We start from the raw sequence: 26,676 nt of genomic DNA on the forward strand, positions 1-26,676 counted from the left end.
TCTTATTCGTGTAAGCCTTCGAACACAGACTGCACTGTGAGAATACTTTATGAGATATTACCATAGTTCAGGTGAGTTTTGTTCTCCATCTTGTTTATCACTGTAAAAATGTAATTAATCAGGCTAAGTTTGAAGTCATGCCAAATGTATAAAAATGCTAAGTGCTTTCTTAATTTACCATTGCTTTTCAAGTATTTGTTTGCATTTTGGTGTCATATATATTGCAAAACATTATGATTTGACTTTTAAGGTATCAATAGTTATTTTAAATGAAGAAACAAATCTGTTAAAAGTGAATCTGTCAAAAAGACAAGCCAAACAAGTCTTTTGTACTAACATAATAGATTGAATCTTTGTTTTTTTTGTTTTCTAAATGCACTGAGACTTTCAGAGGGATTTTAACTGTGAGGCCTAGCAAGAATTTTCACCTTATCTTAATAAAATAGTCACATTAACTATCTAGTCCACCCTGACAGAGTTCCTCCCTTCTGATTCTGGCCCCATCTAACCACACACTGTTCCCAGAATAACTCGTCACTCAATGGACAGTTGTCGGAAAGCCAGCAATCCCTGTGCCAAAGCCATCTTTCAAAGCCTGCTGCACTCCCAGGCAAGTGTTGGCAGCCTAGCATTACCCATCACCAGTAATGTAATGGCACAGCTGCCACAAAGCCAATTGCTGCCCACAGCACCTAGCTAGCATGACTAACTCTTCCTCACACATGCAACTCCTTTCTCACAGCTGAGTCACTGTTTAACTACAATGTCACACATCAGACCTCTCCTTAAATATGTCTCCTCTACCCACCCTCAATGAGTTCCAGTCACTGTGGGCAGACCGGACCTGACTGACAACCTATTCCAGTAGATGTTAGCTGGAATGTCCACAGGTGACCTGCATCTTGTCATTTTCTAGTAGGGGAACATCATATACAGACAAGATTAGAAGATTAGAATCCCTACAATATGGATACAGGCCCTTCGGCCAACAAGTCCACACCGACCCTCCAAAGAGCAACCCACCCTACACTTACTCCTGACTAATGAACCTGACACTATGGGCAATTCAGCATGGCCAATTCACCTGACCTGCACATCTTCGAATGTGGGAGGAAACCGGAGCACCCAGAGGAAACCCACGAAGACACGGGGAGAATGTGCAAGCTCCACACAGTCGTCCAAGGCTGGAATTGAACCCGGGTCCCTGGTGCTGTGAGGCAGCAGTGCTAACCACTGAGCCACCACGCCAACCGGCACTATTCCAACAAGCAATCGGACAAATCCAAATATAATCCTATGTTGACAGCCAGATAAAGGGGACACAAAGTATACACATCCAGGATGCAGTTCAGTCCCACAGTGCAGACCAAATGTTAGCATCTTAACCATGACAATCCGTGATGGTCTCCTTCACCCAGCTAACATCTACTGGAATAGGGTGTCAGTCAGGTCCCGTCTGCCTTATAGCACCCAATGCAGCTGCTAAATTCTGTCATTCACAAAGCAAACTTCCTTCAGTTCAATGACATTGTCATAGTGTCATAGAGATGTACAGCATGGAAACAGACCCTTTGGTCCAACCCATCCATGTCGACCAGATATCCCAACCCAATCTAGTCCCACCTGCCAGCACCTGGCTCATATCCCTCCAAACCCTTCCTATTCATATACCCATCCAAATGCCTCTTAAATGTTGCAATTGTACCAGCCTCCACCACATCCTCTAGCAGCACATTCCATACACGTACCACCCTCTGCGTGAAAAAGTTGCCCCTTAGGGTCTCTTTTATATCTTTCCCCTCTCACCCTAAATCTATGCCCTCTAGTTCTGGAATCCTTGATCCCAGGGAAAAGACTTTGTCTATTTATCCTAGCCATGCCCCTCATAATTTTGTAAACCTCTATAAGGTCACCCCTCAGCCTCCGACGCTCCAGGGAAAACAGCCACAGCCTGTTCAGCCTCTCCCTGTAGCTCAGATCCTCCAACCCTGGCAACATCAGATGGGGTGGCACAGTGGTTAGCACTGCTGCCTCACAACGCCAGAGACCCAGGTTCAATTCCCGCCTCAGGCGACTGACTGTGTGGAGTTTGCACATTCTCCCCGTGTCTGCGTGGGTTTCCTCCGAGTGCTCCGGTTTCCTCCCACAGTCCAAAGATGTGCAGGTCAGGTGAATTGACCATGCTAAATTGTCCGTAGTGTTAGGTAAGGGGTAAATGTAGGGTTATGGGTGGGTTATGCTTCGGCGGGTCGGTGTGGACTTGTTGGGCCGAAGGGCCTGTTTCCACACTGTAAAGTAATCTAATCTAAAATCTATCCTTGTAAATCTTTTCTGAACCCTTTCAACTTTCACAACATCTTTCCGATAGGAAGGAGACCAGAATTGCAAGCAATATTCCAACAGTGGCCTAACCAATGTCCTGTACAGCCGCAACATGACCTCCCAACTCCTGTACTCAATACTCTGACCAGTAAAGGAAAGCATACCAAACGCCTTCTTCACTATCTTATCTACCTGCGACTCCACTTTCAAGTAGCTATAAACCTGCACTCCAAGGTCTCTTTGTTCAGCAACACTCCCTAGGACCTTACCATTAAGTGTATAAGTCCTGCTAAGATTTCCTTTCCCAAAATGCAGCATCTCGCATTTATCTGAATTAAACTCCATCTGCCACTTCTCAGCTCATTGGCCCATCTGGTCCAGATCCTGTTGTAATCGGAGGTAACCCTCTTCACTGTCCACTATATCTCCAATTTTGGTGTCATCTGCAAACTTACTAACTGTACCTCTTATGCTCGCATCCAAATAATTTATGTAAATGACAAAATGTAGAGGGCCCAGCACCGATCCTTGTGGCACTCCACTGGTCACAGGCCTCCAGTCTGAAAAACAACCCTCCACCACAACCCTCTGTCTTCTACCTTTGTGAGCCAGTTCTGTATCCAAATGGCTAGTTCTCCCTGTATTCCATGAGATCTAACCTTGCTAATCAGTCTCCCATGGGAAACCTTGTCGGACGCCTTACTGAAGTCCATATAGATCACATCTACTGCTCTGCCCTCAATAATCTTCGTTGTTACTTCTTCAGAAAACTCAATCAAGTTTGTGAGACATGATTTCCCACGCACAAAGCATGTTGACTACCCCGAACCAGTCCTTGCCTTTCCAAATACATGTACATCCTGTCCGTCTTGATTCCCTCCAAAAACTTGCATACCACCGAGGTCAGGCTCACCGGTCTATAGTTCCCTGGCCTGTCTTTACCGCCCTTCTTAAACAGTCCTTCTCCTTGGATGACTGTTCCCATTTCCTTGATTCCTTCAGCATCTACCACACACCAACTGTGCAGGGTTGTGCAGCACACTATGTCCAGTATATAACTGAGAGCTCATCTAGACCACTCAGGCTATGGAAACCCAGTTTACACTGCAGTACTGCCCTGGCCGTAGTATCTGCACCAACTTGGGGAAGGTGCCTCAACAGCTGAGTGTCTAACACATCACATCAAAAAGGGAGTGGCTGCTGTACTCTGACCTCTTTCCCATCCCAGATCCGTCTCAACTATTCCACTTCCGATTGCATTTATACAACAATGTTAATCCCTGTCCCACAGCACCTCAGAAACTCCACAGGTGATGGAGTGCTTTTGGGCAGCATTTGCTTCCTTTTAAATTATTGTTGATAATTCCTGCAGCACTGAGATGACAATGATAGTTTATCTGGCACCAATGGTTTGGTGCAATCTGCCTTTGCCCTGTACTTTATGCAGCAGCATGTTCACTCTGCATGCACTGCATATATGCAAAGAAATGTTTACAAACACATGTGTTGTGCATTTGCCCCTTCAACATCCTCATGTACAGGAGCAATGGATCTTATGATTCCACCCATCAAAGTGGTATTCACTCCACTCATCTTGGGCTTGTCACAGCCATTTTCCAGTTGCATTTTAGCTCTTGAGAATGGGAAGTGGGGAAGGTAACTCAACTTGTTGTGAACACAGTCAGCATCATCAGGCTCTGTCTAGTCACCAGGCACACACTGCAATCAGACTTCTCATCTGATTCTGCCACAGATTTCACCGTCTCGCTCAGACCTCTATAAGATTCTGCCCATTATTACAAAACAGTGCATTTTAGGAGTTCTGTTGTCACTGGGTTGCCTGTTCAACAGCTGAATGGTGATACATCTTGTACCCCATACGTTAAACTAGACCATCTATAAAGTAGCTGTGAAACTTCTGTCATTGTGAATTGAGAATGAAATGATGCACTTTTAACTTTGTTTAATTGTTGGCTTTTCATAGCAGAATATGTTCCCTAGTCAAATCATTACATCTTCAATATTGCCAGCTCAGATGTTCAAGTAAATTTACTTTATCAACAGCTGTAGTGTACTTTCCACTGAACCCCTGTCAACACTGCTAAGGCAGGATTTGTTCATCTGTTGTGATTGCTTGATAATGGATACCTGAAGGATAGAACTGAATAAATTAAGTTTTTCCAACAATCGAGCAGCTTCACAGACACTCTAGTGCACCTTGCACATTCCTGCTAGAGTATTGGTGGCAAAGGGAGTGGCTATTAGTGGATGTGATACCAATCAAGTGGGCTCTTTGTTCTGGGTGGTGTCAAGCTTCTTGAGTGTTGTTGGAGCGGCACCCATCCAGGCAAGTCAGGGAATATTCCATTACACTCCTGACTTGTGCTTTGCAGATGGATATGTTTTGGGGAGTCAAGAGGTGAGTTATCTGCTGCAATACTCTTAGCTTCTAATCTGCTCCTGTTGCCAATATATTTATATGGTAAGTCAAGTTCAGTTTCTGATGAATGGTGACCCTGAGGATGTTGACCATGGGGCATTCAGTATGGTAACGCGATTGAATGTCAAGGGATGATGGCTATATTCTCTGTTGCTGGTCATTGCCTGGTATTTGTGTGGTTCAAATGTTACTTGCCACCTTCAACCCAAGCCTGGATATTGTCCAGGCCTCGCTGCATTTGGACACTGACTGCTTCAGAATCTGAGGAGTTGTGAATGTTGCCAAGCATTGTGTAATCTTCAACGAACATTCCCACTTCTGACCTTATGATGAAGGGATGGTCATTGATGAAGCAACTAAAGGTAATTGAGCTTAGAATGGTCCCATAAAGAATTCATGCAGTGGTAAATAACATCTGAGGCACATAAGTGTTAAACAATGATAATTTCCAAGCAATAATTGATAAAAAGCTGAACTGAACAAGTCATATTAATGGCTGGGTAAGTATTGGGAATTCTGCGTTGAGCAATTCACCATCTATCTCCCCAATAATTGCCCACCATCAACAGCACACAAATTAGGAGTGGGATAAAATATTCTCCACTTGCCTTGATGGGTGTTGTTCCAGCAATACTGGGGAAAGTTGACAATCCCTCAGGCCAAAGCAGCCTGCTGATTGACATCCTGTCTGCCACCATAGATATTCATTCCCTTCACCATCTATGCACAGTTGCAGCAATGTGTATCATTCATAAGATGCACTGCAGCAACTCATAATGGCTCATTCAATGGCACCTCCCAAACCTGTGACCTCTACCATCTAGAAAAAGAAAGGCAGCCAGTACATGGAAACACCACCACCTGCAAGCTCTCTCCAACTCACACATCACCCTAACTTGGAAATATATCACCATTCCTTCACTATCCTTGGATCTCACTCCCAGAAGTGTGAGTGTGCCTAAATGCATGGAATGTAACAGTTCAATAAATCAGCTCACCACCCTCCCCAAAGCAATAAGGAATTGGCAATAAATAGAACATAGAACAATACAGCACAGAACAGGCCCTTTGGCCCACGATGTTGTGCCGAACATTTGTCCTAGCTTAAGCACCCATCCATGTACCTATCCAATTGCCGCTTAAAGGTCACCAAAGATTCTGACTCTACCACTCCCACAGGCAGCGCATTCCATGCCCCCACCACTCTCTGGGTAAAGAACCCACCCTTGACATCTCCCCAAACCTTCCACCCTTCACCTTAAATTTATGTCCCCTTGTAACACTCTGTTGTACCCGGGGAAAAGGTTTCTGACTGTCTACTCTATCTATTCCTCTGATCATCTTATAAACCTCTATCAAGTCACCCCTCATCCTTCACCGTTCCAATGAGAAAAGGCCTAGCACTCTCAACCTATCCTCGTACGACCTATTCTCCATTCCAGGCAACATCCTGGTAAATCTTCTCTGCACCCTCTCCAAAGCTTCCACATCTTTCCTAAAGTGAGGCGACCAGAACGGCACACAGTACTCCAAATGTGGCCTAACCAAAGTCCTGTACAGTTGCAACATCACTTCATGACTCTTGAATTCAATCCCTCTGCTAATGAACGCTAATACACCATAGGCCTTCTTACAAGCTCTATCCACCTGAGTTCAAAGACCTATGAACATAGACTCCAAGATCCCTCTGTTCCTCCACCTCACTAAGAACCCTACCGTTAACCCTGTATTCCGCATTCTTATTTGTCTTTCCAAAATGGACAACCTCACACTTGGCGGGGTTGAACTCCATCTGCCACTCCTCAGCCCAGCTCTGCATCATATCCAAGTCCCTTTGCAGCCGACACTATCCACAACTCCACCAAATATTGGTCCAGACAGTGAAGCCCCATCCTGAAAACTGATAATTTTGTTTTAAAATGTCTTAAATAAGATGTTATGTGTTTTCCATTCACCACTGACTTAATCATTAAGATCGGAAGTAACTTGGAAAAATTGCTATTTAATGAGTTTTGGATACAAGTGGATGGAAATGTGGTTCCTATCATTGGCGCACCATGAGTCCTGACCTACCACTGAAATGCTGCTAACTAAATCACTTAAACTCTACTCAGCATCAGGGAGCTAGGATTTCACCTCCTGGTTGGTAAAGTTACATTTCCGGTTCTCAGTGGCCTGTTATGAACCAGACCAAACTCCCTCAAAATATATTAAGAAGACAGCCTAGACCCAAACTTTGTCTTATTTTAAAGACAAGTGTAAGGTCGATTGGTCAAACTACCAGGCTTGAAGCAAAACACACTTTAGTCATACAACAAAGTTAAAATACAGACAAGATAAAAATGGAAGAAAAGAATTGGTTCGATTGTGACAGTATCGAAATGAATAAAATGTGATATATATATAAACCATTACTGCTACCAATATACTAATATCTCATAAACACACCCTTGGCAAAGGCAAATTCAGCAAAATAGACTATCTCACATGCAATTCTAGCAGCAGGAAGAGAGACCCAGCTTACACCTGTAACAGAGAGAGGAATAAAAACTTCCACATTCAGCTTAAACACCCCGGTACCTGCTACTGAATGCTAACACTAAAAAAAATCTGGTTCTGTGGGAGTTTGACCCAATCCATTCAGACTACTTCGATTGTTCCAACTGTAAAAAATAACCTCAAAGCCTCACAAACCGGTTGCTTTATTGGCTTTGGAGCAGGGCGCTCCTCACCTTTGTCTCAATCTTTCTTCATAAACAAAAAACAGGACAAAATATGCCTTGTAGATCATAGTTTCATCAGTGGCACAGTAAATTCCACTCATTGAGTGAAGTTTATGTGGTCACAGAGTCGTAGAGATGTACAGCATGGAAACAGACCCTTTGGTCCAACTAGTCTATGCCGACCAGTTATCCCAACCCAATCTAATCCCACCTGCCAACACCTGGCCCACATCCCTTCAAACCCCTCCTATTCATATACCCATCCAAATGACTTTTAAATGTTGCAATTGTATAAGCCTCCACCACTTCCTCTGGCACCTCATTCCATACACGTACCACCCTCTGTGTGAAAAAGTTGCCCCTTAGGTCCCTTTTAGATCTTTCCCCTCTCACCCTAAACCTATGCCCTCTAGTTCTGGACTCCCCCAACCCAGGGAAAAGACTTTGTCTATTTATCCTATCCATGCTCCTCATAATTTTGTAAACCTCTATAAAGTCACCCCTCAGCCTCCAATGCTCCAGGGAAAACAGCCCCAACCTGTTCAGCCTCTCCCTACAGCTCAAATCCTCCAACCCTGGCAACATCCTTGTAAATCTTTTCCGAACCGTTTCAAGTTTCACAACATCTTTCCGTTAGGAAGGAGACCAGAATTGCACACAATATTCCAACAGTGGCCTAACCAATGTCCTGTACAGCCACAACATCACCTCCCAACTCCTGTACTCAATACTCTGACCGATAAAGGAAAGCCCTGACATTGTTACCAAAACACCACTCAATAATGTAGACTTATTATTTCACTGAAGTTGATCTTTCAGGTTAATCATCTATTTCAGAGGTTGCCCAATTTTCATGAGATTCAGGTAAATCGAATGCAACTTCAATTCTCAAAAATATAGTTTTACCTTCAGTTCTTAAGTTGAAAATCTATTCCAGTGAGTCTCTTCAAATGTAGAAAAATATGAAAAGTTAGATAGAGGGCAAGTCACTCTATGATTCTTTTGTGACACCAATGTTTTTTAAGATGAATTTGTTTTTTTGCAGGTAGAAAACATTGGAAGCCATGATGCTACTGGTCTTTTTACTTTTCTTGGATCAAAGTTTAGCAGCTCACAGAGCTTTGGTATGTGTGCCCAAATTCAAAATGTAATCTTTTCTAAACATGTCTGAATTCTCTATTTTTTCTGAATGGAATTTGAAGTTGCAAATGAGTTAGGGTGTAAGCCATTTTCAAAGTAAATATCACTGTCGTATCGCTGCAAGGAGCGTTCCTGATTACCACTGAAGTAATGACCTTTCTTCTTGAACCATTGCAATTCATGTGGTGAACTGACTCCTGCAATGCTAACCTATAGGGAGTCCAGGTTTCTGGAATAAACATGCAACAAATCAGAATATCATGTGGCTTGGATGGGGGTCCTGAAGTTGGTGGTGTTTCCACAGACCTTGTTTCTTAGCCCTTCTAGGTGGTGGAGATTCTGTCAAAGCACACTCCAGGAGTTGTCACAGTGAGTACATTAGGTGATACAAACTGCAACCATATCTGCCAATGGTGGATACAGTGAGTTCTTGAGGTGGTGACTGGGCTGCCTATCAAATGGACTGCTTTGTGTATAAAGTAGAGTTTCTTGAGCACTGTTGGAGCTCATTCACATAAGTCCAAGTGAGCAGTATTCCACCATGTTACTGACTTCAGCCTTGTACTTAGGCTTGAATTGTCTGTTCTGGATTATGTGGAATCTTAGCAATAGTTGTGAATTTGGGTAATATTAACAGGAAGCAATATAACAATTGTATTAGAATCTTCTTATCATCACTACTTTTATGCCTTTTGTAGGGAGTTGAAGACCATAGCTTGTGCTCAGTTGCCATTGATATTTGGGAGTCGTGATTTGTAAGAACTTCCCCTTTAAAATGAAGATCTAGAGAGGATCTTGTGCTAGTTGCTGTAGTCTGAGGATGAAGAGGCCAGCTCAGTCTACAGCACTCTCAGTGGGCTGCTGTTTTAATCCTAAGAGAAGGGAGAGTGCAGTGGATCCTTCTACTCCTGCTTCTCCAGAGCCACATGGAGGAGTGGATTTATAGAGCCACATGCTCGAAGGAGGATGCACCACTCGATTATCGTGAATTGTGCACTATATCTAGTAGAAAAGATTCCCAATGAGAATGGTGACCGTTCTGCCAGCAGATCATCTGGGCTATTGCAGTCTAACGCTGAGCTTTATTTTTATTTTTATATTGAGGTCATGTTTTGTTGGGGCATGGACCGGGATCATGTTTCTACCCTTCCTCTGAGATCTGTGGTTTGATTTTTGAAATTTGGCCTGGAACATGTATTTTCTGCAGGACAGTGAGTTTCTTCCCTTTGCCAATTCATTTTATGTCAATAGGTTGGAAGGAATTGCCCAAGCTGGTTCTGTACTCTAAAATTCTATTCGACCTAAGCCAGTGTCAATGCCCCCTTTGAGTCTTCACCCACTTCAACGGATCCTACCAACTTACAATCATTCTTCATGTACTCAGCTACTGCCCACTCAAGTTCACCTTGAACTGCACCTCTCCCCCTAATATCAGGAGAAAATTTCGACATTCATTGAATACACATTATATGGTAACAGCTGCAGCAATGGCTCCCAAAACACAAGACAAGTTTTGGCACTGTGTGTGTGGAATTTGCTTCAGGGTTATGTTTTTCATTTTAGCAGGAGGATGAGACATGTATGTTTGAAGTCTCCAAGCTTCAACAGCAGTTACAACATTTGCAGGCTCAGTTCCTACTTGGAACATGGCAACTAAAGCATTTGAGGGAATATAACGAGCACTGGTCAAAGAAAAGCACAACAGCAGAAAAGAATGAACAAGGGACAACATTGCAACCCATTACTTCACACCAGTTTGCATATCACCATGGTAAATATGTCGATATAAGTTAACATGTTTGATATAAAAACAGTCTTTGAAATGTTAGCTGTTTCCTCTGATTGTAATACTTGCTGTTTGTGATATTTAGTAAATTAATCATTCCATTTGAATGTTTGTTACTTTTTAGCAACTTAATAGAAAGAATTGAACAAGATGTAGGAAACGAAGTAATTGTAAGTGAAGTTACCATTTTCAGAGCCTTCATTGCTAAGCTTCAGGTATCTCCTGTTTTATATGCACAGACCTGTCATTCATTATGGAAGATATATCTTAGATTATATTAGATAAGATTCCCTACAGTGTGAAACAGGCCTTCATCCCAACAAGTCCACACCGACCCTCCCAAGAGTAACCCACCCAGACACCTTTTCCTCTGACTAATGCACCTAACACTATGGACAATTTAGCATGGCCAATTCACCTAACCTGCGCATCTTTGGACTGTGGGAGGAAACTGGAGCACCCGGAGGAAACCCTCTGCGATAATAGTGAAGCATTTAGTTCAATGGGATATTACCGCTCACTGCCAGTACGCAAATCAGTAAAGAAATTTATGTGGTCATCACCAAGAGACTCAATGTTTTGAGCAAATCTGGCAAAAAGTAATCAGATCTGTGTTGATCAGCAGGAACATGATGGACCAAATGGCCTCCTGCTGTGTTGTAAATATCAGAACACAAAGTCAGAAAATGTCACCATACAAAATGAGCAAAGCAGAAGTCAGCTTTTAATAGGATCACAGGTGAAACCCACAGCATATCCCACATGTGCCACTCATACTGACTATGGGCTAAATTACCTTCAATAGCTATCTTTCAACTTATTTTATATAGAGAGCAAAAATGAAATCAGTTAATATCAAAACTAGCTGGTATAATCATTTTTATACATTCCTATTGTACTCTTGTACTGGAAGTTCGATTTCGGATCTGGGTTTTCATGCCTCTAGCCGTGTTGGAATGGAGTGAGGATACATTTAAAGTGGAAGAGTGGATCCAGTCTAGGATTCTACCCACAAATCACCCAGTCCTGGATCTTCAATTTTTGATGGTGCAGGATGAGAGTGCACCCTGTATTCCTGGCTCAACCAACTCCATTTTGTGGTGGTGGTGGTGGTACTGAGTGGGGAGGGGGGGATGGTGGTTGTGGAGTTGTATGGAGTTCAGATCTCTGAGACTCATGCAATTTTCATGGAGTCAGACCACCTTCTTAATAGGTAAAAACAATGACTGCAGATGCTGGAAACCAGATTCTGGATTAGTGGTGCTGGAAGAGCACAGCAGTTCAGGCAGCATCCAAGGAGCAATAAAATCGACGTTTCGGGCAAAAGCCCTTCATCAGGAATAAAGGCAGAGAGCCTGAAGCATGGAGAGATAAGCTAGAGGAGGGTGGGGATGGGGAGAAAGTAGCATAGAGTACAATAGGTGAATGGGGGAGGGGATGAAGGTGAGTGGATAGGTGGAAAAGAAGATAGGCAGGTGGGACAAGTCATGGGGACAGTGCTGAGCTGGAAGTTTGGAACTAGGGTGAGGTGGGGGAAGGGGAAATGAGGAAACTGTTGAAGTCCACATTGATGCCCTGGCGTTGAAGTGTTCCGAGGAGTAAGATGAGGCGTTCTTCCTCCAGGCATCTGGTGGTGAGGGAGCGGCGGTGAAGGAGGCCCAGGGCCTCCATGTCCTCGGTAGAGTGGGAGGGGGAGTTGAAATGTTGGGCCACGGGGCAGTGTGGTTGATTGGTGCGGGTGTCCCGGAGATGTTCCCTAAAGCGCTCTGCGAGGAGGCGCCCAGTCTCCCCAATGTAGAGGAGACCGCATCGGGAGCAACGGATACAATAAATTATATTAGTGGATGTGCAGGTAAAACTTTGGATGTGGAAGGCTCCTTTAGGGCCTTGGATGGAGGTGAGGGAGGAGGTGTGGGCACAGGTTTTACAGTTCCTGCGGTGGCAGGGGAAGGTGCCAGGATGGGAGGGTGGGTTGTAGGGGGGCGTAGTCACGGAGGGAATGGTCTTTGCGGAAGGCGGAAAGGGGTGGGGAGGGAAATATATCCCTGGTGGTGGGGTCTTTTTGGAGGTGGCGGAAATGTCAGCGGATGATATGGTTTATGCAAAGGTTGGTAGGGTGGAAGGTGAGCACCAGGGGCGTTCTGTCCTTGTTATGGTTGGAGGGGTGGGGTCTGAGGGTGGGGGTGCAGGATGTGGACGAGATGCGTTGGAGGGCATCTTTAAGTGGTTCACTATCCCTAAGTAGAAAGGCGAGGGCAAAAGACCTTATCCATACCTCTATCCATTGCCATCCTCCATATCAACCCATGGCACTTTCAACACTTTCACCTGGTATAAACACCATGCAGAACCAGTAATCTTTATACTAACAAGCAATGACATGTGTGGAACTGCTTAAAAAAAACTCCCATTCATAATTTTCTTTTTTGTTGGTCACCTCCTAGGTCCTGGAGGGGTATTTTGAGCTGAAGGTGTAGTGTCCCTTGTTCATAGTCACATGATTGAGGGCACCGGATTCAGAAAGGTGTCCCTCTGAGAACCAGTCCCCAGCTCTTTCTTAAGACTTCCATCTAATCCTCACTTGACTGTGATGTGGGTCTTATGGCAATACTGGGCCCCTCTCTAGGTACTCTATGTCCTTGGCAGCAATGGTGGTTCTGAGTGAGCAACGTTTCTGCCCCTGATGGTCAAAAGTCTGAGTGAAGGCCCAACACCAGCTAGCTAAGTGACTGATTGATTGGCACCTAACTCTATTGGGCCTCCCCCAGAATTGGCAGGGTAGATCTCCTGCTGGTTCTGCAACTGCTGCTGATTCAACACCCTCAATGCCAAGATTAAATCCTGCCCTTAACTCCTGGAGATTATTCTTAAACTCCTAATTATCCCAATTGAAATGATATAACCATATCCTCCTGTGTAACCTCTTTGCTGGTTCTGTCATTTAGAGTTCTTCTTCCTTCTTATACAAGACTAATTTCAATGTATTCAGTGTAAAGTAAAACTTTATCTCAATGGCAATGACAATCTCACACACAATTTTGTTTTATTCAGTCTTGGGAGGTGGGTGTCACTGGGTGGCCAGCATTTACAGCCCATTTCCCTAATTGCTCTTGGTGCTGATGATGATGAGTCTGCAAACTTTGGTTGATTCTTATTGTAGGGTGATTCTCCACCTTCCCAAGGGTTCAGAAAAGATTTATAAGGATGTTGCTAGGGTTGGAGGGTTTGAGCGATAGGGAGAAGTTGAATAGGCTAGGGCTGTTTTCCCTGGAGCGTCGGAGGCTGAGGGGTGACCTTATAGAGGTTTACAAAATTATGAGGGGCATGGATAGGATAAATAGACAAAGTCTTTTCCCTGCGGGGGGGGGGGGGGGGGGGGGGGGGGGGGAGTCCAGAACTAGAGGGCATAGGTTTAGGGTGAGAGGAGAAAGATATAGAAGAGACCTAAGGGGCAACTTTTTCACGCAGAGGATGGTACGTGTATGGAATGAGGTGCCAGAGGAAGTGGTAGAGGCTGGTACAATTGCAACATTTAAAAGGCATTTGGATGGGTATATGAATGGGAAGGGTTTGGAGGGATACGGGCCAGGTGCTGGCAGGTGGGACTAGATTATCTGGTTGGCATGGATGAGTTGGACCAAAGGGTCTATTTTCGTGTTGTACATCTCTATGACTCTAATTGATCCAAATATTGGAAATACTATTTGACAATATCATCGAATTGATTGATTACTTAACAGATCTTGCTTAGTTCCTGGTTATGTCGGTTAGTTCAGTTGGCTGGATGGCTAGTTTGCAATTTTTTTTATTTCAAAAATATACTTTATTCATGAAATATTTTGATGATCTGTACAATTGGTCATGCCATACATACGTAAACATTCCATTTCTTTGCATACAGAGACAGATTAATCATTCATATATACAGGTCTGTATGATTACAATCCACGTATTTACTGGGGGGTCAGCAGAGCCCCCTTACTGTGTCGGATCCCTGTGCTTAGGCAGACAGACGTTACACGGTGGTCTTTCCCCACCTCACCTTGGCGGCAGCTGCTGCAAGCTTCAGCACGTCCCCCAACATGTAGTCCTGGACCTTGGAATGTGCCAGTCTGCAACACTCAGTCGGGGTCAACTCCTTCAGCTGGAAGATCAACAGGTTTCGGACCACCCAGAGAGTGTCCTTCACCGAGGTGATGATCCTCCAGGCGCAGTTGATGTTTGTCTCGGTGTGTGTCCCAGGGAACAGACCGTAGAGCACGGAGTCCCGCGTCACGGCGCTGCTCGGGACAAACCTCGACAAACACCACTGCATTCCTCTCCAGACTTCTTCTGCATAGGCACATTCCAGAAGGAGGTGTGTGACAGTCTCGTCCCCTCTGCAGCCGCTTCGAGGGCAGCGTGCGGTGCGGGAGAGAGTCCGGGCATGCATAAAGGATCTCACAGGCAGAGCCCTTCTCACCACCAGCCAAGTCATATCTTGGTGCTTGTTGGAAGATTCTGGCGATGAGGCATTCTGCCAAATGGCTTTGACAGTCTGCTCAGGGAACCGCTTGATAGGATCCGCCCTCTCCTTTTCCCGAAGGGTCGTAAGGACACTACGTGCTGACCACTTCCTGATGGGCTTGTGGTCAAAGGTGTTTTTCTTCATAAACTTCTCCATGAAGGACAGGTGGTACGGAAAAGTCCAACTACTCGGAGCGTTCCGCGGCAGCGAGGCCAGGCCCATCCTTCGCAACACCGGGGACAGGTAGAACCTCAGTATGTAGTGACACTTGGTGTTTGCGTACCGGGGATCCATGCACAGCTTGATGCAGCCACACACAAAGGTGGCCATCAGGGTGAGGGTGGCATTGGGTGTATTTTTTCCCCTGATGCCCAGATCTTTATACATCGAGTCTCTTCGGACCCGGTCCATCTTTGATCTCCATATAAATTGGAAGATGGCCCGGGTGACTGCAGCGGCACAGGTTCTGGGAATAGGCCAGACCTGTGCCACATATAACAGCAATGACAGTGCCTCACACCTAATGTCCAGGTTTTGTTCCCGCGATGGAGAGCATTCGTAGCTTCCATCTGCCCAGTTTCTGCCTCACTTTGCTGATACGCTCCTCCCAAGTCTTGGCGCACGCCCAGCGCCCCCCGAACCAAATACCCAGCACCTTCAGGTGGTCAGTCCTGACGGTGAAGGGGATCGAGGATTAGTCGGCCCAGTTCCCGAAGAGCATGGCCTTGCTCTTGCCTCGGTTTACCTTGGTCCCCGAGGCCCGTTCGAACTGGTCACATATGCACATGAGTCTGCGCACGGACAGCGGATCCGAGCAGAAAACGGCGACGTCATCCATGTACAGGGAGGCCTTAACCTGCAGGTCCCCGCTGCCAGGATTGGTCATCCCTCTCAGGCTCGCATCCTTCCTGATGGACTCGGCAAATGGCTCTATGCAGCACACAAACAAGGAAGGAGAGAGAGGACAGCCCTGCCTGACTCCAGATCTGACTGGGAAGCTATCTGATTCCCACCCATTGATTGAGACTGCACTGACAATGTTGGTGTACAGCAGTCTGATCCAATTGCAGATTCCCTCCCCAAAGCCCATTTTGGAGAGAACATCTCTCATATACGTGTGGTGATATCCTGTCAAAGGCTTTCTCCTCATCCAGGCTGATCAGGCAGATGTCCAACACTCTGTCCTGCACATAGGCGATCGTATTCCTGAGGAGTGCGAGACTCTCAGCGATCTTCCTGCCCGGTACAGCACAGGTTTGGTCAGGGTGACTCGCCACCCCCAAAGCAGACCTGACCCGGTTGTTGATTACCTTTGACAGAATTTTGTAATTCGCATTCAATAGTGAGATTGGTCTCCAGTTTCTGAGTTCCTCCCTCTCCCGCTTCCGCTTGTAAATGAGAGTGATGATGCCTTTACTCATGGATTCACTCATGGTACCTGCCCAAAGCATACTGACATACACCTCCAGCAGGTCCTGGCCAATCAAGTCCCACCGAGCAGAATAGAGCTCGATTGGTAAGCTGTTGCTTCCGGGAGTTTTATTCTTTTCGAAGGACTCAAGGGCCTTGGTCAGCTTATCCAGAGATAGCAGCTGGTCCAGCCTCTCCCATGTTCTTTCGTCTAAGACCTCCGTGATAGAGGACAGGAATGACTGGGAGGCCGCGCTGTCGGTCGGTTTCGCATCATACAGACTGACACAGAAGGATGTGCTGATCCTCATGACAGGGTAAAAACAATGACTGCAGATGCTGGAAACCAGATTCTGGATCAGTGGTGCTGGAAGAGCATTGCTGTGATCCTCATGACGTCAGCCTGAGATGACGTTATCGAGCCATCTTCTTTCTTCAGGCTGCTGAGCATGGAGCTCTCTTTGTGCACCTTCTGGAAGAAGAAACGTGGCTGGTTTACAATGCAGAATGACACCAAAGGTTGGGTTCAATTCTTGCCCTGGCTGAGGTAACCATGAAGGACTCTCTTCTCAAACCCTCCTTCACCTGAGATGTGGTGACCCTCAGGTTAAACTACCCCAGTCACCTTTCTGTAATGAGAGAGCAGCCCTATAGTCTGGCATGACTATGATGACATGACCTTTAAAGCCATGAACTAAATCTCACAACAGTCACATTATTTGAAAATATAAATTATAAATCCAACCATTGCATTCTGGGATGAATCCTGTGAGGCGTAGGCACCAATTGGGCACCATTATGCAGGTAGCATGAGGCTTTCAAATCTCGAGCAACTTGAATACTGAACTAGCCTGTGGGTGATGCATTTGAATTGGGATCAGATGTAGGCCATTCAGCCCCTCAAGCCTATGCTGCCAATTAATAGACGTATAGCTGATCTGACTCCTCCCCATTCCCACTCACCTCCCAATAACCTTTCATTTCTTTGATAATCAAGAATCTATCTGTCTCTCCCTTAATATATTCAAAGATGCTGCTTCCACTATCGTTCAAGGAAGTGAATTCCAAAGATTCACCACCATCTGAAGAGAAAATATTTCTCCTCATCTCTGTCTTCCTTATTTTGAAACAGAGACCCTTAGTTCTAGATTGTCCACAAGAGGAAATAGCTTTTCCACAACCTGTCAAAATCCCTCAGGATCTTATAATCCTCATTCAAGTCACCCCTTGCTCTCCTAATCTTCAGCAGATAAAAGCCTAGACTGTCTAAACTTTCCTCAAAAGCAACCTGCCCATCCCATGATGGGGTGCAATCGAGGCCAATAAGAAAGAGGTGAGAGAGCACACACTGACAGCAGACCCATATTAATGTGGATGCAGGAGGACCAGTCCTGCTTACTTTGGCTCTGCCTTTAGGTAAACTAAAGAAAAATGATTCCACGTGATTATACCCATGTAAAGCCGAAAACAAACTAGTGTAAAATTAGGATATGCTCCAATGGATTTAGTGACAGTCAAATGCAGTACAAATTTATCATTGGTGCACCTGTTCCACGTAAAACAACGTTGAATTTAAGCATCATTATCTCCAACTGAGTGTAAGCAAGACTGCAGAGTAGGCACTTTTAGAATTATACATATGAGTGGTGACCTGTCTTTATACCTGTGGTGACTTGTCACATATTCATTCCATGTACTTGCTGAATGATCATTGAATTGCCAGCACATGAATGGAATCAGTCTGTGTTGAAAGTACTTTAGGTCAGGGTTCTTTTGGCACAGTGATAGTATCCCTAATTCTGGGCCAGAAGGTCAGGGTTCAAGTTTCAATTGCTCCAGAGGTGTGTCTGACCAAAAATATCAATACTTCAGGTCAACCAAAATCATCACAGGTAGAGGCGGTGCAATTTCAGATACAGATACTTCTCAATCATCTGCACCCATTTGGCAAGCTGGAGAATCTCCTTTAGCAATGCACTTCCACTAGTTTCATATCTGGCATGAACACAGAAAATGCTGGAGAAACTCAGCAGATCTGGCTGTATCTGTAGAAAGAGAGAGAAAAAAAAACATTGAGTCCAATATGCCCCTTCTTCAGAATAATTCAGATTTAAATGTTGCCAGACCTGCTGAGTTTCTCCAGCATTCACTGATTCTTTCAGATTTCCAGCATCTTTGCTTTTAGTTATACTTGATATTCCAGCTTCACAAACCCTGTTCCCTCGTATGCCATATACAAGAGTATATTACTTGCGTCTTTGTTGGGAACCATGGTTGGAACAGGATCCATTCTGCTGTTCTCTTGCTTAATTTTATTATATCACTTACTACACACTTCCAAACTTAGGTCTGGTTTTGCATGGCTTTTCAATTTGTATTTTTATATGAATTGATAATAATACAAGGTTCCCTTTTGCACAGATTGTTCAGATATTTACAACAGTGGCAAAACCACAAGCGGGTTTTACCAAATCAAGCCAAAGTCTATGACTGAACCATTTCTGGCATACTGTGATATGTCAGATGGTGGAGGATGGACAGTTATTCAACGTCGCAGTAACGGCAAAGTGAATTTTAACAGGTAAATGATCTGAATAACAGTAAGGCCACATATTGCAATCATTCTACTTCCTCTCTTTCAGAGACTGGGATTTTGCATTTTATGATAGCCTACCCACTGCCTAGAAAATCAGGGCAATGTTACAACATGTGCCCATGGTTTTAAAGTGTTTCTAACTGTATTCTGAATAGTAAAAAAGCACAATATAATTATTGAAGTCCAACAGAAACCCTTTGGTAATGTATTGCAATTTTCACTCTCCAAATGTATTGTAAAACAAAAGGTGTTGTTTTGGATTTAACATCTATGGAATTTGTACACTACTCCAATGTTCAAAACCATTAGTGCTTAAGTAATGAATATTAATGTAGTAGTGGTACAGGCAATCTGCACTGCTGAATGCTATTGTGTTTTCATGTGATATAGCTCTTGTGCACTTAACACTGCTATTTGTTTCAATACCAAGACAGGTAGGCCACAGAGAAAATTATGAATCAATGTGGTTTGGAAAGATAGAATGATTGTGAAATGTTCCTTGTTAAAAATAAACATTGCCTCTCAATTAACCTGATCTTTCACTAAGTATATACATTAACTTAAAAAAAAATTTTTTAACATCTCATTTATATTAAATGGTCAGGAAGCATTTTGAATGTGGGCTCATCCGCGCAATTTTGAATTCTCATTTTGAAGTAAGGGCTGTATAAGCCATAGAACTAATGAATGCAAACATGCTGTATGTCTTCTTCACTGCTTTATCTAGTTGTGTTCTCATTTTCAGAAAGCTATGTACTTACATATGCTCTGTATATCAATCATCCTACAGGTCCTGCCATTTATTGCCCACTAATGTCTCGTTTAATTCGAGAATTGAAATTTGTTAACTGTAAGATGCTACTTACGTAACAACATCTAAATATTATTAATGTTATAATTAACAAACAAATCTTCATAGAGCAATTAGTACTTGATTGATAAAGACAACTTGCCCTCTCAGGTCATAGAAATCATAGAACAAAGTAAATGAGTATAATGAACATCTGAATGCTGTTATTTCTAAACTCTACTGTATCAGTGCACACCTGTTTAGTCTCTTCCATTTTACACTCTAGAAACACATAGTCTTCAAAATCTCTGATGCTCATGCTTTAAATTACAGAAAATCCTATTCCACTGTCAGCCCTGTGCTCACTGATCTACATTGGCTCCCAGACGAGAACCCTTTGATTTTAAAATTCTAATCCATGTTTACAAATCCAACCACATCTTTGCCTTTCCAGATCTCAGTACTGTATTCCCCTCAATCCCTACATTCCTTAAAGATATCTGTGCATTTCCAATTCTGCTCTCCTGTGCATTCCCCATTAGAATCATTCCCACATTGGTAGGCATGCCTTCAGTTACCCAAACCCTAAGTTCTGGAATTTGCTGTCTACATCCCTCTGTACCTCACTTTACTCCTTGAAGTCACTTTGTATAACCTACTCTTTGACCAAGATTTTGATCAGCTGGTCTAAAATCTCCCTTGGTTGCTCAGAGTCTTAACTTATTTTATCATGCTGTTGTGAGATGCCTTGGGACATTTAATTTCTTTAAAGATGCTATAAAAATGTGAATTGTTTTTGTCATAAATGTCCTAAAACAGCATGTAACTAGAATATAAAATGAATGGAAATGTTTTGTTCTCAAACAAAATGTAAGTGATTTGTACCATACTTGCTATTCATTCTTTCTTCAGAGGCTGGGATGATTATAAATCAGGCTTTGGATCATTTCAAGGGAGGAAGGATGAATATTGGCTCGGAAATGAAAAGATACATCAAATTCTGGCTGCAGGTAGAAATGCATTCAGCTTTGAAGTATTGGAACATCCTACTTAACATGCAGTTATAATTCACCAAGAAGAAAAGCTTTTAGAAACGTTAATAATTGTGAAATTGATATTTTGCAGGAAAGTATTTAGTAAAGTTTGACCTCACAGACTGGAATGGAGATAAGAGGTATGCTACCTATGAAAATTTTAACATCTCAGATGAAAAGGTGAGAGAAGTTGAAACTTATTAGAGATATTATTTTAATTCTGAGTTCAGTAGACTAATATGTTGTGGCAAAGAAAGTGTACTATTTTTGTTAAACATTTGTTTTGCTGTTTAAACCAGGATAAATACAGGCTAACATTTGGAGCTTATGATGGGAATGCAGGGGATGCATTGTCTGGTGGCCTGGTGCCAGAGTTTCAGTGGTCAGCCTCTCACAATGGGATGCAGTTCAGTACTCCAGACCAGGATAATGACAGATACCTGCAGGGGAGTTGCTCACAAGAAACTAAATGTGGCTGGTGGTTTAACAGGTATGAAGTTGCATTTATTTAAACAAAATTATGTGTATTAAGGTATTTATATACAATCTTTGCTAAAAAGAATAGTTATGGCTGGACAATATGATTTTCTGCCCAAATAATGAAAAGGTCAGTTGTATTTGCTACACAAAATTATGGCACATTTGTTTTCATCTTTACACCCAGTGGCCATATCAAACAGAAATAAATTAAATATACCAGATCATGCATAATGGCTTTCTACACAATACTATCTATTATTTCAAACTCCACCCCAAAACAGGTTCTTTTATACCATCAATGCTGCATTTCCATTTTCTATACCCAGTGTCCTGCTCAAAGAGTTATCCAGAGACCTCTGCTGAAACTATACAAGTGTGGTCACTTAGAGAAGACAGGGCTCCATTTTGGTTGGAATGTTGTAGTAATTGAAATCAGGGCCAGGTGAATCTCATTGACTATAAGATCCTCGATTGGGGTTGTTAATCTGGACCAACAGGGGGCCCTGTCAGATATAAGCAGGAGATTCAAAAGTTCCCCTCAGTCTAGGGACTAGTCACGCAGCCTGATGAAGGGTTTTTGCCTGAAACATTGATTTTCCTGCTTCTTGGATGCTGCTTGACCTACTGTGTGTTTCCAGCCCAACACTCTCAACTGATGAGTCACAGTCCATTTTACAGTTCACATGTAAATAAAGGGTGACTTGGTAATGGGATACCAGTCTCTGTGCAGTTGTTTCAAATGTCCAATGAAATCATAGCAATTTTTGTGATTAAAGTGATAGAGATCATTCGGCCCCTCACATCAGCAACAACTTCCTGCAAGAGTTGGCAACTTAGTTCCAATTGTTAATGTTCTCCTCTAACTTCTAAATTATTGTAATGAAATCCATTTCCCTTTTAAAAACAATTTCAAAATCCTGGCTTTCTATAGTTTGGGGAGGACACTCCATGTCCTAACCACATACCATGTTAAAAAAAAACAGACAAAGCTGAGATTATGCAGATAACCCTCTGCGTGTATTAGAGGTTCTGCAGGTATAGCAATAGGGATCTAGAGCATATGCAGCTCTACCTAGTGGTGAAAGTACACTGTTGCAGACATGACTGAGTAACAGACTACTGACACCTAGATAAGGCATGCACAACATTCACATTAAATTAAATGTAAATAACTTGTTATCATAGGCTGCCTTTGTTTAGTGAACAAAATCTTAAATGAACTATCCTGTTTTGGCAGACCCAGTAACAAAGAAACATTATAATTTTGAAATTGCAGAGGACAAACAATATCAAAATTGCTTGAAAATAAATTTACCAAAAAGTCATGGCACTAGCTTAAATGATAACTCGATGATACTGAAGAAAAAAATAAAAATAGATATCTGCTATCTATTTCAGTGTTGCGCATTAGAGACCAATTCAATTTGTTTGAATTAATTTTTATTCATTTAAGCTGGAAACATTGGGAGACAATCTGCTAAAATTTGTGACAAAGGTTTAAATGCATCTCAAACAAAAGTGATGAACGTCTTATTTTTCACAGGATGCAGAAGTCTCAAATATAGTGTGGTTGGCTAATCTCAATCTACTTCATGTTTTGTGTGTATCTCAAAGGTATTCATATTTCATCAATTAACTTCCACATTCCAAGTGATCATTAATTTTGAATTGACATGAGACACACACACACACACCTATGCCTGCAATATTGGGCATAAAGTGCTTTCTGGAAGCAAGAGAAAGTATCCAACTGAGCAGATTTGCTTAATTCCAGAATAAAACAAAAAATTGTGGGTACAGTTCTGAAGTAGGTCTTGAAATGTTAACTCTGCTTTCTCTCCACAGATGCTGCCAGACTTGCCAAGTTTCTCCAGCAAATTTCAGTTTTTGTTTGCTTAATTCTAAATGTGCGTGGAAAATGCTACTCATCACAGATATTTTCTCACTTTTTCTCATACAGATATTGCTGTGTTCAAGGATTAAACAAAAAAATATTTTCAAACATGAATTCTGACCACTTTTGAGAAGGAGGGGGAAATAGATTAAATTCTAGATTTTGAGAGAGCAGAAATCTTAAAGAAATAATTGTAAAGGGAAGTGGACTTTGGATTTATCACATTCTATAGACATTTAAGGGGCTAAAAATTCATCCAGCATAGTGACACAGAATTGTCTGTCCATTAACCGGTGACTAGGATTAAATATCAGGTGCTGAGTTTGACAGGTGACCAAGCCAATTTCATCTATTTTTGGTCACTAACCAAGATAAATTTCTTGTCAAACTTGTTTGTTTGATTAAATCTGTGATACCCCTGTCTCTCCACAACTTTTTAATAATATCCATATCTCTCATTTTTACCCAAAATCAAAGGTGTCATGCAGCCAACCTTAATGGAAAATACTATCGACATGGCAACTACACTGGAAAATATGATAAGGGAATTATCTGGTTCACCTGGACAGGCTGGTGGTACTCTTTGAAAAACACAGTTATGAAAATCAGACCACTCTACTATTTCCCAAGTGCTGGAAGTGGAGATTATGAGAGCAAACTGGGCTAATATTCATTTGATAAGGAATTACATCTTTAATACCAAATATCAGGTTACTTTATCCAAAGAGGAGAGAAATATTATCCAGTTTGACTTTCGTATTTTGTACGTTAAAGCATTGTTAAGTGGGTCATGCCTAATCTTTGTGACAAGTTGTAATGACAAAATGTCAAGTCTTGTCCATCCATTTTAATTATTGAAATTTCCAATCTGCACATAAGACATAAATAATGACAAAATGAAGGGGTGGGATACTTAACTTGCAGCAGGCCATTTTGTTGGACTGATTCAAGGTCTGATTTGATATACAGCTGACCCTATAAACAGTTGAGCAGTTCTGGTCTCCTGAAATTAGCGAAGGCTAAATATGGGAATACAAGGTTACACTGGTTATAGAAAAAACAGAAAATAAGTGTAGGTGTAGGCCAATCGGCCCTTCTAGCCTGCACCACCATTCAATATGATCATGGTTGATTATGCAATTTCAGTATCTCGTTACTGCTTTGTGTCCATACCCATTAATCTCTTTAGCTGCAAGAGCCACATCCAGTTTCCCCTTGAATATATGTAACAAACTGGAACCAACAGCTTTCTGTGGGAGACAACTGCCTCAGGTTGCTCAGAAATGCTCAACCTTTGTGCATTGAGAAAAGTAGAGCAGCTTTGGAGGAGCAAAGGCAATGTCAGGAGTGGGGCAGCAAAATATTGGCAATAGGCTGGAGACCTTTTTGATCTGAGTGAGTTTGATTTTGCTCCCCCAGGGCTGACCTACCATCGAGTACCTAATAAGAGATGGTGGATTTTCTCCATCCCCGGTCAGTGACCCGTTTTGCGTCCACAGCTCACTGCTAGCATTTAAATGTAGCCTGAAGCTTACTCAATACATCCCAGCCTCAGCATGGACCAGCCCTTAGATTTGCAACTGTGTGATTATTCTGAATAGAAATTAAATGTAACAGGGCTGTTAGATATCCTGAGCTTAAATCTCCTAAAGGCTGTTCAAGAATATGTTACCGTGCTGTACAAAATGTGGCATTTAAATTCATACTGAGCACTTGTTTATTGTTTCCTCTTTTTTCCTTAAAGTATATCTTTGGGGTTTAAAGTAAATTGTTGATATTATGTTCAAATGAGCTTTTTCACTGAAAATAATGTTTGTTCCTAAATAAAAGCAAAGTATTTTGGACGGTGGAAATCTGAAATACAAACTCAAAATGCTGGATACGTTCATTAGGTTTGGCAGCATCAATGAAGAGAGAGTTAAGTTTCAAGTCCTCCCAGTTCTGAAGAAGTTATATTGACCTTGAGCCGTTAACTCTGTTTCTGTCTTCACTGATGCTGCCAGGCTAAGAGGTGACCTTACGGAGGTTTACAAAATTACAAGGGGCAAGGATAAGGTAAATACCCAAGGTCTTTTCCCCAGGGTAAGGGTATCCAAAACTAGAGTTGTGAGGGGAAAGATTTAAAGGGGTCCTGAGGGGCAACTTTTCCAAACAGAGGATGATGCTTATATGGAACAAGCTGCTAGAGGAAGTGGTAAAGGCTGGTATAGTTATAACTTTTAAAAGGTACATGGATAGGAAAGATGCAGAGGGATATGAGCCAAATGCTGGCAAACGGGACTAATTCCGTTTTGGAAACCTGGTTGGCACAGATGAGTTGGGCTGAAGGGTCTGCTTCAGTGCTACATGACTCTATGACCTGATGAGTTTATCCCACACTTTCTGTTTGTGTTTACTACTAATTGCCATATTTAATAAGCCTTAAAGCATTGACATTCATGAACTGTTTTGAAACCATTGTGAAAATACGGGATCAGAGAAATAGAAATTGTCTGATCATTTGGGAATATCCTCTTGTGGTTGACTAACTGGCAATACTTTAACCAATATGTAATATAATAAAATGCCAGCTTGAAACAATGAAAACTCTTGCAAACTAACATTGTTTAATTAAGAAAGTTTTTATTTTTCTAAAGGTCTGGGAATTTCATGTTTTTTTAATCCATGTATAATGGTAAATGGTGTTCAGTCTTAGAGTGCCATAAGATTAAAATTACTTCTGATCCCTCTGGTTGGACCATATTTCAGCCTGCATGCTGAATTGCTGGAATAAAGGTGATATTACTTTAATAAAGCTATACAAATATGAGAACTTTGACTTTAATGATAACCCTGTACAATTAAAATAAAGTAGTAAGTAAACTTTATAAACAAATGCTTCTGTTCATTCTGTATTTTCCCCATTCTTTCCTTGACTGTCAGCTATTAGATTGATTACATGTAATAAATATATACCTATTTCTACAAAAAGCTAAAACCCAAACTGCACATTCTCCCTGTGTCTGCATGGGTTTCCTCCAGGTGCTCCGGTTTCCCCCCACAGTCTAAAGATGTGCAGGTCTGGTGAATTGGCCATGTTAAATTGCGCATAGTTTTAGGTGCATGAGTCAGGGGTAAATGTCGGGAAATGGGTTTGGGTGGGTTACTCTTCGGAGGGTCGGTGTGGACTTGTTGGGCCAAATGGCCTGTTTCCACACTGTAGGGAATCTAATCTAATCTAAAAAAGACCATTATCATTTCCACAGAATCACTACAGAAGCTGTTTTACGAAATTAGAATTTCTATATTTAAGAAAACAGTCGACATGTTATTAGAACCTGTGCTGAATCATCTAACATTATATTCTTTAGCAAGTGTGCAGTTGTGATAGGAAATGCAAGCATGGAGCTCAGGTCACACAGAAACATTATTTCAATCTTTGCTTTCAGCATAGCGGGAAGGGTCTCCAAAGGGATTTTAGACCATTGAATAACCTTTTAATATAAAACCCACTCCATATCCTTATTTTAATCCTTTCAGAAAACATCTTAATTTTTAAACTCAGGTCGATTTTG

At 42.4% G+C, this 26,676-nt stretch overlaps 1 protein-coding gene across 2 annotated transcripts; it reads left to right on the top strand.

Moving 5' to 3' along the window:
- On the top strand, positions 1 to 25,991 carry fgl1b (fibrinogen like 1B). 2 transcript variants are annotated; one of them, XM_043692133.2, is made up of 8 exons: positions 1 to 71; positions 8,531 to 8,609; positions 10,189 to 10,396; positions 18,750 to 18,909; positions 20,627 to 20,724; positions 20,840 to 20,928; positions 21,048 to 21,238; positions 23,600 to 25,991. In XM_043692133.2, the coding sequence occupies exons 2-8, from the start codon at positions 8,550 to 8,552 to the stop codon at positions 23,787 to 23,789; spliced, it is 996 nt and encodes a 331-aa protein (XP_043548068.2). In that variant the 5' UTR covers positions 1 to 71; positions 8,531 to 8,549; the 3' UTR covers positions 23,790 to 25,991. The 2 variants fall into 2 exon arrangements, with proteins under 2 accessions (XP_043548068.2, XP_043548069.2); XM_043692134.2 differs by having other exon boundaries at positions 13 to 71; positions 10,192 to 10,396.
- The last annotated feature ends 685 nt before the right edge of the window (positions 25,992 to 26,676 follow it).

This window comes from Chiloscyllium plagiosum, unplaced genomic scaffold, assembly GCF_037043375.1.
Source record: "Chiloscyllium plagiosum isolate Xiang-an unplaced genomic scaffold, Cpla_swu_hap1 HiC_scaffold_6, whole genome shotgun sequence".
Classification (NCBI taxonomy): Eukaryota; Metazoa; Chordata; class Chondrichthyes; order Orectolobiformes; family Hemiscylliidae; genus Chiloscyllium; species Chiloscyllium plagiosum.

What these genes read in the sequence shown, in the direction of transcription:
- fgl1b (XM_043692133.2), top strand. Translation starts at nt 8,550, where the DNA reads ATGATGCTACTGGTCTTTTTACTTTTCTTGGATCAAAGTTTAGCAGCT. An exon ending in GGCAAAGTGAATTTTAACAG is followed by an intron (nt 18,910 to 20,626) that starts GTAAATGATCTG and finishes TTCTTTCTTCAG; the next exon opens with AGGCTGGGATGATTATAAAT. An exon ending in TTAACATCTCAGATGAAAAG is followed by an intron (nt 20,929 to 21,047) that starts GTGAGAGAAGTT and finishes TGTTTAAACCAG; the next exon opens with GATAAATACAGGCTAACATT.